The sequence below is a fragment of the Corylus avellana genome, chromosome ca6 (genome assembly GCF_901000735.1).
Source record: "Corylus avellana chromosome ca6, CavTom2PMs-1.0".
Classification (NCBI taxonomy): Eukaryota; Viridiplantae; Streptophyta; class Magnoliopsida; order Fagales; family Betulaceae; genus Corylus; species Corylus avellana.
Window position 1 is genome coordinate 16,794,588 of NC_081546.1, and position 13,036 is coordinate 16,807,623.

General features: G+C 33.7%; 1 protein-coding gene across 1 annotated transcript; it reads right to left on the reverse strand.

Annotated features, from left to right (window-relative positions):
- Positions 1-720: 720 nt before the first annotated feature.
- LOC132184354 (piriformospora indica-insensitive protein 2-like) lies at positions 721-5,650 on the reverse strand. The gene is made up of 4 exons (XM_059597965.1): positions 5,192-5,650; positions 3,939-4,975; positions 1,197-1,306; positions 721-1,084 (listed from the first exon to the last, which is right to left on the reverse strand). Exons 1-4 carry the CDS (start codon positions 5,426-5,428, stop codon positions 756-758), a joined length of 1,713 nt encoding a protein of 570 aa, XP_059453948.1. The 5' UTR covers positions 5,429-5,650; the 3' UTR covers positions 721-755.
- Positions 5,651-13,036: the final 7,386 nt, after the last annotated feature.

Below are 13,036 nucleotides of genomic sequence, written 5' to 3' on the forward strand. Positions count from 1 at the left end.
GTTTAAACATTCATAATTTTAATTCTATTCACTTTATTTGGAACATTTGCAATTTGAATATATATATATATATATATATACTATTTGAGTGTCCCTATATATATTTTCCCTTAAAAATGTCCCTAACTGAAAAAAATTGATACAACAGACATGGAATATGATCTTTTTTTTTTTAAAATTTATTTTTTATGAGGGGCCTAGATGGTGGGAACCGCATGCGTTCTTTCAAGACCAATCGAACCATAGCTTAACACCCGCCCCACTAAGGCATTAATGGGACTCAAGGTGGCTAACATTAATAAGTTAAGGGATTCACATTGCGGGAGCCAAACTTAGGTCCTAGTACATGTCCAACTACATAGAGATTCTCTAGAGACCATTGAACTGCCACCCTTGGTGGTACAGAATATGATCTATTTGATAACAACTCAAACCGGCCCATAGAGATTTATTTGATAGAATTGAAAACTCGGGAACTTTTCGATAATGCAGATAATTATATACTTTGTTCTCTTTGATAAATTGATAGTTAGGGTTTCCTCCTAAAACTATTGTTAAAGTACACAACTCAATGATCACTTAAAATTATCACCAAGATAATCACGAAGCAAAATCAATTTCTCATCTGATAAAAAATAATAATTCAACTTTTCAAAAAAAAAAAATTCTAACCCAAACCAGAAAAATAAAACAAAATAAATAAAATTGGAAATAAATACTAAGAACAAGATAGCAATATTGCATTCAAAAGAAAATTAAAGAACCCCAAAGAAAGACAGCATGAACAGCACGACAGCAGGAGAAGAAACGACAGCCATCGCAGTTGCACCACTCTTGTTGGATGAGTCTGCTGTCGTGTTGTTGTCGGATTTTGGTGGGTCCGCCGGCTCAATAACTTTGACGATCATCTTCTGCCCTCTCTCGCAGTGGCCGGCAGCCCCACTGATGAAATAGAACAACCCCGGCCTGTCAAGTTTGAAGACACCGTCGCCGTCGTTGGCGAAGAAGAGAGGATGAGCCGAGTGGCACTTCTCGTACTCCTCCTCACTCACCACCAAAACTGAGTCTTTCTTGAACTTGAAATCTGAAATTCAACGACATTTATTTTCTTTTATATATATATAAGAAAAGGAAAAGAGTTACAAGTGTATCAAAACACCGAAAAGTTGCTTTGAAATGGATATTGTGATACTTACGGACGGTGTCATCAACCTTAAACCTGTTCTGGGAAGCCCACTGGTTGTACATTTGGCGGTCGTGCTTAGCCTTGGGAACAACCCAACCATGATCGCCGCCGACTTCGAATTCAGTGGACGTGGCAAAGAAGGATTGGTTGAAAGAGAAAGAGAGAATCGCGAAGAGAAAAAGTTTGTGGGCGGGTACCAAGAGAGAAGCCATTTTTGGACTTTTCGGGGAGCTCCAGCAAATTTGATTGTGCTTGGAGATGTTGCTCATTAGAGAGAGACTTGTATTTGAAGCTTGTTATTGAAGGAGAGAGAGAGGGAGGATTATTAGGAGGTCGTGGGAGAATTGGAGGGGAAGTGGTTAGTTATATTTAGGGGGAAACTTCACTTATTCCCCACAAATTTTTGCGCATTTTGCAGACACTATTTTATTGTTCAAAAACTCTCACTTTAATGTATTCAACTTTTGTTTCTTTCTACTTTGCCTATTCCGTTAGAATTTTCTGTTAAATCCTAATGGAGGGGTGTAAAATTTCAATTTTGCCCTTATTTTTTTTAATATAATAATTATAATATTTGGAGAAACTTTACTTACCCTTCCTGAACTTATGCACGTTAGCTTTTGCAAACGCCCCCAATGTTTAAAGTCTCTCACTTTGGTGTATCAAACTTTTGTTTCGTTTCAGTTACCACATTCCGTTAAGATTTTCTATTAAATCCTAACGGATGGGTGTGAAATTCCTAAAGTGCTCTTATTTTTATTAAAAAAAACTCTTGACCCGTGGGTTCATCGGTGTTCTATCCGCTTCTTACACTTTCACGAATTAGAGTAGCACTGCATTCTAACAGTTTGAAAGACCTCGGTGGGTCACAACTTGTGACCCGCCGTGGGTCACTTGCATCGGAGGGTCACAAGTGTGGGTCACTTTTTTTTTTTTTTTTAATATAATAATTATAATAATAAATTTTTATTTATAAATAAGGGTAAATTTGAAATTTTTAAAAATTTTAGGGTATAAAGGTCTTTTACTCATTCTACCATTTGATATAACTCCAATATCTAATGGTAAGGGGTATTTGGAACGAAACAAAAGTTCGATACACCAAAGTGAGAGACTTTGAAGATTTGGGGTGTTTGCAAATGACGCGTAAGTTCAGAGGATAAGTGAAATTTTTCCTAATTTTTAATTTATAAATAAGGGTAAATTTGGAATTTTAAAAATTTTTAGGGGAATAAAGGTCTTTTACTCATTTGACCGTTTGATTTAACTGTAAGATTCTAACGGAAGGGAGAAAGTGAAAAGAAATCAAAATTGGATACATCAAAGTGAGACATTTTTGAACAATGGGGAGTGTCTATAAAAAGTCTAAAAGTTTGGGAGGGATAAGTGAAGTTTTTCCTTATATTTACAAGGATAAAATTGTCTTTTTATATTTTTTTGGGCAATTTTACCCTTCAAATAAAATTTACGGGATCCCTTCCCGAACGGGAGAAAATCCAAATTCTAATTGTGTACAACAGTTTTTTTTTTTTTTTAGAGGAGTAGAGGTGAAGCTGTTGAGCAAAATCAGCTCATGGATGTCATAATATATTTATCCAAAATATGAATCTTGCTTGCTTGAGACTATCAAAATTATCATTCAAGGGAAATCGATGAGAATCGGATAAAATGCTGGATATGGAATGGAATAAATTAAAGCCTCCTGTGAAAGGAAAAATGATTTTCTCAATTTCATTTGAAATGAATAATGTGTATTTTAGAGGGGTAAAACTGTCTAAAAAATTAAAATGATAATTTTACTCTTCTAAAAACCACTAATTAAATACTATCAATTTTATCTAAAATGATGATGATCCTACTCCCGGGCTTTAATTTATAAATAAATTAAATTGTATTGTGCTACATCGCCTCTTGGTCAAGTAATGCAGGCTGACTTAGGTACATATATGAACGTACCAAGGAATTCTTAGAGCATTCACATTGAAATATATATACTTTTGGCTTTTTTGAAAAGAAAATTAACAAAACTCACAAAAGGTGCCATTAAACAAACTCTTCATTCAGTGTTAAATTCAACTTCATGCTCTTCAAATACAAAGAGCCCAAAAGTAAAATTTATTTTTTAATGTTCTTTCTTGCTCATACGTTTTATTTTCTCTTATTTATAATACATAAATATTTAGAGCGTTTGATATTTAGTGGTTTTGAAAATTGGCTAGGTAAATCATATTTTAGTATTGCAGCCTGCTAGCTGTCCTACTCCTTCAGGTAATAGATTATGAATTTTATGTCTTGAACAATCTATATAGTCAAAAGAGAATGTACAAATAAAAAAAAAAAGAATGTACAAATTAATTGACATAGTCATATTTTCTTTCTTAAACTAGATAATTACTTATACATATCTATAGGCTAGCTATTGGTAATGCAGTTGTTGTATCTACGGGACTACAATTGACTGACTTTTTTCTTAGATTCTCTTATGAATTTCAGTTTTTTATTTTTAAAGGATATTTTTGTCTTTTTATTTTTTAAAAATAAAAATATTTGTTAAATATAAAGAACTGAATGAACCGAAAAGAATTAATCTTAATTCATATATCAGGGAAGCATATATATATATATATATATATATATATATATATATAAGCCTACTCGAAGGCATGCATCAAAGCTGAATTTCCCTCACTCATCTTCGCATTTGGAATTAAGCCTATGAGAAACACAAGTTTGTTGCTTACAAGCTTTTACTCCATTCGGAAAATTCCCTGTTTCCGACATCAATGCACCCTGCAGGTGACACAGATTCGGATTGTCCCAAGCTCCAAACCGCTTTCCCATTTTCCTATAAAACCCTTCTGAGAATTCCAGTTTCCCTGTCAAATTGTTTCCATAAACGTAAAGAGAAGTAATACATGGTAAAGATCCCAGCCTTGGAGACACATTTCCTGAGAGACTGTTGTTGTTAAGCCCCAAAAATCTCAGCATTTTCAACTCTGTCATGGACTCCGGTATCTCCCCTTTCAAACCCATATGAGAAAGATCCAAAACTTCCAACTCCTTTAGCTTTTGCCACTGGATTCCATTGAGATCACCTCCTATTGGGTTGTTGGAAATCACCATATCTTTCAAGGAAACCATTTGTTCAAGCGCCGGAGCCAACCCACCGGAAAATTTATTGCTCCCAAGGTCCAACACTGTGAGATTCCTTAGCCTTCCGATCTCGGCTGGCAGCTCTCCTTTCAACATATTGTTGCTTAAATCAAGCTTTAGGAGTGAAGTCAAATTTCCAAAAGTCAGAGGCAACGACCCAGATACCTTATTCCTGCTTAAGTCAATTATTAAGAGCTCAATCAAGTCTCCAAAACTTTCTGGAATCCGACCCACGAACCGGTTTCCGGCGAGGACTAGTCGCCTGAGTTTGACTAAATTGCCTATTTCTGGTGGCAGTTCACCTCTCAATCCATTGTGTAGAATCACCAAAGATTGAAGGTTTTTAAGGTAGCCAATAGTGTTTGGAATTGTTCCAATGAGACCGGGGTTTGATCGAAACTCTAACGACTGTAAGGTGTTTGTGAAAATTTCCCAGTTGGAGGTGGGGATTCTTACTGGGTTTTTGTGGGGTGAAAAGAAACAATTGAAGAATGAGAGTATTCTTAGGTGCTTAAGCATGAACAAGTGATGTGTGAATCCTGCTCTTCTCGTACACCGGAGAGAGTTGTCGTAAACTGGTCCGACTTTTATTGCAGTAACATACCAAAATCCATCGTAAAGATCACAAGACACTCCCTGTACAAGGTGGTCGTCCAAATTAAAGTTTCATAAATAAATGGAATATATAGTACTCAAAACACAAAAGATGTTGATCATTTGATGTAAAAAATAATATCATAATAATATATTTAAAAAAGGGTAGTAATCATTTCAAATATAATGACTAAAAATGAAACTGGAATTTTAGCAAATATATATATATATATATAGGTGTTAGGAGTTTTAGTGTACCTGTATTGGCGTCCACCCACAAGGGTCTGGATAGAGATCGGAGCCATTCCAGGAGTTTCCCACAAATCCTTGAATAGCAGAAAAGAGAGCTTCTTGCTCTTGTTTCTTCATTGGACCTATTGAACTACTCATCATGTCTTCCTGCCCTTTACACAAAACAAACAACCAGACAATTACACAGACAAATCGAACAAACATTTGAAATGTCCAAACGGATTTCCTCATGGCCCTTCCCATCGACAAGAAAGAAAACCAGCCGGTGTTAGCTAGAATCAGGCAATGCAAGAAAACATGATCAAGGGCTCTCAACAAAACACTTTAAAAAAGCAAAAATAACCCCTGCAGCTGGCTGGAGAGGAGAAGGAGGTTCCTCGAAAGTGATGAGGCTGCATGTGCATTTGTTGTTTTGTGCTACCAGTATATATAAATGGGTTGAAAAATGTGTAATTATTGGTTGCTAATAATTGGTAAATGAGTTATATATAGATCGAGCTCAAACTTTCGGCTGATCATCAATTATATATATATATATATATATATATATATATATATGTAAAAAAACTTGAATGAATCTGAAAAAGCAGCTTATAAAGCAAAGACGGCGAGGTAGTTGGGGGTTAATTAGAAAATAAAGGAGGTGGGATTATTGGATTAGGGCAAGGGCTTGTAGGGTTGTAACGGTTGTTGGCACACATAAGCATGCATGCGGGGGGTTGCAGAGACAAAACCTGGACTCTACTTTTACTGCAATCTTTAGAGCTCTTAAAGAGTGTGGTCCGTGTAGGACAAAAGTTGAAGTATAAACTGATAAAAGATGTCTATATATGCATGTAGGAGAGGCTTAGGCCGGTTGCTAGGTCACCCAAAGAGAGAAAAAAAGAAGGCATTAGGGTTTAGGGGATTCAATAATAATTAAATGGTTTAATTATTATTCAAGATTAAGATGATCACGAGTGAGTGTAGGACAATAAATAGGCCAATAAGAGAAGAATAATCCAAACGGGGCTTTTGGGATGGACCACTGTAGCTCAACAAAAAGCCTAACCTCTTCCTCTTTCTTGCCCTAGCTAGGTAGCCTAGGTTGTGTCCTCTCTCTGCTCATGATGGCAACCCCATGCCAGCCCACTACTGTGCACAGAATAATCACATATTAACTGCGCCTACCCTACCCCACCACCACCACCCTCTTAGATAGTGCTAATGCTCTCTCTCTCTCTCTCTCTCTATCTATATATATATATATATATATATACACACGTCGACAATGTTTATAAGAATGGTTTAAATTATTTTTAAGAGGTAGCCTAATCGGTTAGGATTACGTCTTATGAAGTGGATGTCACTAGTTCGAATCACACTCTCTCCTCTTGTGCGAACATGTCAAAAAAAAAAAAAAATGGTTCAAATTTAATTTCATTTTATCTCTTATAAATATGGAATTAAATCTTGACATGCCGTTGAAAAAACTACAAGAAATGCACTCTAATTTTTATTTTATTTTATTTATATAGTATATCTAGGCCAAATTCACGTTCATATATCTATAACTTTGGAGTCTCTCAACAGTTAAGACACATCTGCAACTTTATTATTATTTTTTTTTAAAAGAAAATGACTCGGAACCTATTAATATAAAAAAAATTAAAAAAAAAAAATGAAGGGACATTGTAGTTTATGTAAAACAATATGCAATTTGGAAATAAAAATAAAAAAGTGGATGTTACATAATTCTTCCTATAGTATAGGGTTGATAACAAATTAAATTATTATTTTTCAATTGTTTCATTTGAAACCTTTTCATAAATGTTTCAATTAATTTTATCCATGCCATCTACCATGCCCCCACATTCCACAAAGCAGTACTGCGCCCAATAACACCCAAAAAGATGCATTTAACACCAATTTTCCCTCCCAAATTATCACCAATAGCCACCGCACCAAAACCTAGGTTATCCAAAACCATCTACCTCCCCCAATCACACCAAACCTGCCACCTCATTTTGAATACGTGTTCGATTTGAATTTGGATCGTTTCAGACTTTTTAAAAATATAAGATTTTTATATTTTAAAATTTGAGCCATCTATTTCATTTAACGATCTAAATAAATGTAAAAGTTTGTGTTACTGAAAGAAGTAGATTTGACATGTAGAAAATTAAAATTAATTATTTCTATAACACACAAACTTCTGCATTTATTTAGAGCGTTAGATAAAATGAAGAGTTCATATTTTAGAAAATCTGAAGGATCTCATTCGGTCTAGTTTACCACAAAAAATGGAGACTTCTCCATGTTTTCCATCTACAAATTGCTCCAATCCTTACCACCGGCCATCTAATCACTTTTATTTTCAAAAGTGAATAAATAAATAAATAAATAATTTCACAAAACCTTTATAAATTATTACGCATTTTAAAAATACTCCCCTTAAGTTCAAAAACTCCCAATTAAGGGTATCGAACTTTCAATTACCTCATTTTGTTAGAATTTTTCGTTAAAACTTGTCAAAATTCCCAAAATACCCCTTTTTTATTATAAAAAATAAAAATAAAAATTGTAAAGATTTAGGCCTTTATTATTTTATAAAAAAAATCTTTGCAATTTTTTCTTTTAATAAAAAAAAAAACTAGGGTATTTTGACAAAAAATTAACGAAAAATCATAACAAAATAGAGTAATTGAAAGAAATTAAAAATTTAATACCTTTAATTGAGAATTTTTAAACTTTGAGGGAGTAGTGTCAAAGTAAGTAGAAGTTAAGGAAATTGGACCTGAAGTTGGACCAAAGATTAAGAATTGTTAACGTAGAAGCTGATTTGGCATTGCATTCCCACTCACAGTATACCCTCTCTCGTTTGGCAACCCTCCCCCTAGTCTTTAGATTCTCTAAAACTTGAGGGTTTGACCAGTGTCCTTGATCTCATCTGACATACTAGGAATAAGTTGTTCATGATAACTTCAAACTTGATGCCCTCCAAATACCCCCAAGAGTCACTTTGACTAAGCATGAGCATCTCAAGGCTTAGAAGTATAAGCATTGCATTCCCACTTTGACTAATTGGACCTCCTACCTGCGCCCTTCCTTGGTAGGTCCTTTCAGCACAGAAGTATAAGCATGAGCAAAATTCTTTGAGGTCATTAGAAATTTATAAAAATTTCTAGTTAGTAATGACACATCTTTAGGCTATGTTTGTTTCGCCATAAAATGATTAATGGAAAATGTTTTCAGTATTTTTGGGTGTTTGCTGCGACGTAAAATGATTGTGATACAGAGCAGTAATTGACGAGATCATCCCCTCGCTCGATACTATTGCCAATATGGACCTTCCACTTTGGAAAGGACCCGATGAGTCTATGCCTCTAAGTATTCCTCACATGCCTTTCCTTGAGCCCTCCCTAGAATTTGAGCTGGAGCCAATTTCAAATAATCTCAAGTCTTCTTTTTTAGGGACAAATGACACTCTCTCGGTCATTATTGCTTATAACTTACCAAGAGGCCAAGAGAATAGTCTGTTAGGTGTTCTAGAGGAACACAAAAAGATAATTGATGTGGTCTTTTTGTGTGCAAAAGTATCAATAATAAAAATAATCATTCGCAATAGAACGAATCCTTATAGGATAGGGTTATATTGAAGGTGTCGAACCTTAAGGACTGCAAAGGCATTATTAAGTTTGTCAAGATCAAAAGTAACTCAATTTAAAGAAGGTTGTTTTGTTTTTCTTTTATAAAAGGAAATGCATAAAAGTTAAAGTAAAGATAAATAGTCATGAGAGAAAGAATAGTAGGTTGATTTCACCACTAACTGCATAATAATGGTCAATTATAAATTAACAATAGAAATTCATAGTATGCATGATGTAGGGCTTGTCTCACTCGAGTAGTCAAGAAAATATCATAATTAAGAAATAAGTATAATCCATTTTCGGTTGACACGAACTATCTACCTAACCTCTAGATGAGGTACGGTCCTTCTTCCCTAGGTATGTGATAAGTGCCAAGTATTTCATATTTGGACTCCTTTATTTACATTAGTTAATCTTTTAGCTGTGTCGCTATTTAATGTTTTGTGTTAATTTTGTGTTTTTAGTGTTTTATAGGTAGTTGAAGAAAAACTACAGTTTTAAAGGAAAAAATACAAAGTTTGGAAGAAAGCACACTTTGAGAAGACCTAGATGATGTTGTTAAGTTTAACAAAATTCAAGAAAAGGTTAAATTGGATTAAATTTCAAATTGGATAAAATTTCGAATTCGATTCAAATTCAGATTCTGTATATGTCTCAGTATTTTGACCATAACTTTCCGTTCAAGTATCAGATTGAGGTGATTCAAGTGGCATTGAAAATTGAACTCAAAATGTTATAGTTCATTGTGAAATATGATTTTCCTAATTCGGACGGTTACTATGCCAAAATCACCCCGCAATAAAAGAACACAAATCTAGACGAATCCTATTCCGATTTCAGACTTCTATTTTGACTAGGAGACAGACCTCCGAATTATCTAGGTTTAATAGAGCTTCTAAGACTTCTCTAACCCTATAAATAGACCTCTTTACATTCAAGAAAAAGGGAAAATTCCATAGACGAGTTTTGGGAGACAAGTCTGGAGATAGAATGTAATCTACAGCTTTTCTCTGTAGTTTAGTTTTTCTTTAGTTTAAGTTTTATTTTTATGTGGAGTTAATTATCAACTAGGGTTAAGGATAAAGCATCACCGATGAAGAACATCAATACTTTTATGTAAGTCTTTATTTATATGATTTTATTGGATTTAATATTTCGATTATTTTACTTCTTTTCAATGTTTGGAGTGATTTTTAGATATCTTTTGTGATTCAAGGATACATTTGATGATTTAAGATCATTTCACATAATTGATTGCTTGATTTTATTTGTCTAAATAATTGGATATCCCTTGTGATTTGTACTACGGATACATTTGGTGTTTTAATTAAGATTAGATATCTTTTGTGATTTACAGATACATCTGATGATTTAATTGATATTAGATTCCTTTTGTGATTTGTGCAATGAATGGATATATGGGATGATTTTGATTAATTGTTTGAATCAAAGTAAAACATATCTAAGATTTTAATTGTTAGAACTTCGGATAAATATTGATGAACATAGAGTATGTTGTTATAATTCGGTGAGTGTGGATTCCCAAACTTTAGTCTTTATCTTTATTTTATTTTATTTAGTTTATGTTTATCCTTTAATTTTCAAAACTTAAAATTCAAAACCCTTTTGGAACTAGGTTAGAATTTAATTAGTTTAGATATAAATTGATCTTTCAAAAACACAATTTCCTGTGGGTTCGACCTCACACTTGCAAAATATTATATTGCAAATGATTCGTGTACTTGCGAGTATTAAAATTTGCACAACAGTATGGACTATCAAATCGCTTAATTAGTTACACGTAATCAAGCGATAAACATAAATCATCTTCGGGTCGTACAAATTGTCTACCTAAATTACACTAAGCTAGGGTGTAGAGTAATTTGCCTTTTCTAGGCATGACCTATCAAACCCTCTTGATCATGTGTTATTTAAAACCGCTGTATAACAATCATTCATATAATCACAGAAAATATGAGAGATTGAGTTCAATCAAGATAAACAGCTTTCTAAGACCAGAGAAGAATTTCATAATGATTTAATATAAACTTTAAAACCAAATCTCTAAGTTATACAATCATCATGCATATAGAAAATTTCTAAATTAAAAATATAATTAAACAATTATTACTTGGAAATGGTTACATCAACATCCTATTACAAATTTAGCCGCTCATGATGGTGCTAGAATGGCCTCCTGCCATGTTTATATTCTCTTCAACTCTTCAAGCTTCAAAGAAGATATTTTCTGTTTAAAACTAAGCACACACTCTCTTCAAGACTTAGATGCCTATTTATAGGGAGTAAAACAAACTCTAGAAGCCTTAGAAATCTCCGAGAAATCGTGCTTCAGTCTCGTAGTCCAATTAGGAAGAAATCCTAGTACAAATCGGAATAGGATTCGTCTAGATTTTCATCTCTATATTACGGGAAGAATATGGCATAGACAAATTCAGAATTAGGAAAATCTTATTTCACAATTATTTTTATTATTTTGAGTTAGCTTTCCATGCAGCTAGTTTCACCTCAATCCAATACTTGAGCGGAAAGTTATGCCAAAAATACTGATACATGTGCAGAGTTCGAAATTTAATCCAATTTGAATTTGACTCTAATTAGAGAAATTTTGATTTAATTATTTCCTTGATTTAATTAAACTTAACTATATCATATAGGTCATCTATTATGATTGGTTATGCTTAACCACATATTCTAGGTCTTTTCAAAGTGTGCTTTAAGCCCAAAATTAATGAAATTTATTACATCTTTATTGAAAACCTGAAAACACTAAAACAATAACAAAATCAAATATAGATAACAGTGCTAAAGAATTAACATATGCGAGTTAAGGGGTTTGAATGTGCAACATTCGGCGCTTATTAATCACCGAGGTAAAAAAATTTCTTGAGTATTCTCCTCATTTTATTCCAATTCATGATTCCTTATCGGATGAGAAACTGTTTGAGAATACTTAGAGTTATCTACCTCGATATGCGGACATTTTGAATTACCTTTCTATAGGTAAAATTTATTTTCTTTGGTTCAAGAGAAAAAAAAGATTGGTGCTTCAAATTTAAACTCAAGGGGCAGAGGGCACTGAGTGCATCAAGGATGTGGGTTCCGTTAACTTGGGTGATCCTATATATTTTGACTAGAAGAGTCAGACTCATAGGATGGAGCGCATGCCCTATGCACTCGAGTCCTCCTCCATCGGGGAACATGATCTCCATCAAGGTTTATTTTCTCCATTGTTGTTCTGTTCTTTTATAGTTTGATTATATTTTGAAAACAATACACTGCACTTGACTAGTATTTGATTGGAGTATCACTTTCTTTTTTGGGACTGATGTTGCTGCATTCAAGTTTGGGGGTATGATCTACCCCACATTTTTCCTATGTAGGTATTCATATCCTCTTACTATTGTTTTTCAGTTCTATACACATTGGGGACAATGTGTGATTTATTTGGGGGCATGGCCCAACACTGTCCAATGTTTTGGGTACTATGTCATTCTTAAGCATGTGGTTGCACTTAAATTCTTATTTACATTTTATTGGTGAGATTAAAATTATGAACACATGATCATGTGACTAGGAAATTTGAATTTTGTTACTTATCTTTGGCAACATGAGATGCTATTCGTTTCAATCTTATTATCACAAGAACACTAGCATATAGTCTGTAAGGTATGAAATCTGAAATCAATTATGTTTGTTGTCAATGACTTAAATGTAATTGGTTGACTTGTTGGATGAATAACCTTGGCAAGATTTAAAAAAAAAAAAAGAAAAAAAAAGAATAATATTGATCACTTTGAGCTTTCCACTGAGTAACCGGACTTCTTGCCTCATTAAGTAGTGAGTGTTCGCGTCAAAAGGTTGGAAGTTTGGTTTGATTGATAACATGGCTAGTTTAGCTTTGTAACCTTTTTGACTCGAGTTAGTAAGCCCTTATGGGTGTTTTTACACCTAATGCCCTAAAATCATTTGGTTTGGGAGTCATTTGCTTAACCCTCGTTACATGAGTCAATTAGAAAGCTTAAAGGAGCTAAGCATTGTACATGTTGCCAAAAAAAAAAAAAAAAAAAAAAGAGATTATGCCTTGGTTGTTTCATCCAATTACGAGTGTAGTGAATTTTGAGTATTGAACCATTCATGTTGAGATTATTTTTTAAGCTTCATGACTTTGTGCTAGTTCACTATTACACCAATTGGAACTTGT

Bases quoted from the DNA above. Each gene is read 5' to 3' on its own strand.
- LOC132184354 (XM_059597965.1), bottom strand. From the start codon at position 5,428: ATGGGAAGGGCCATGAGGAAATCCGTTTGGACATTTCAAATGTTTGTT. The intron at 4,976-5,191 runs GTACACTAAAAC...CACCTTGTACAG, and splicing joins GTGGGTGGACGCCAATACAG to GGAGTGTCTTGTGATCTTTA. The intron at 1,307-3,938 runs AGTAAAAGCTTG...CACGTCCACTGA, and splicing joins ACAGGGAATTTTCCGAATGG to ATTCGAAGTCGGCGGCGATC.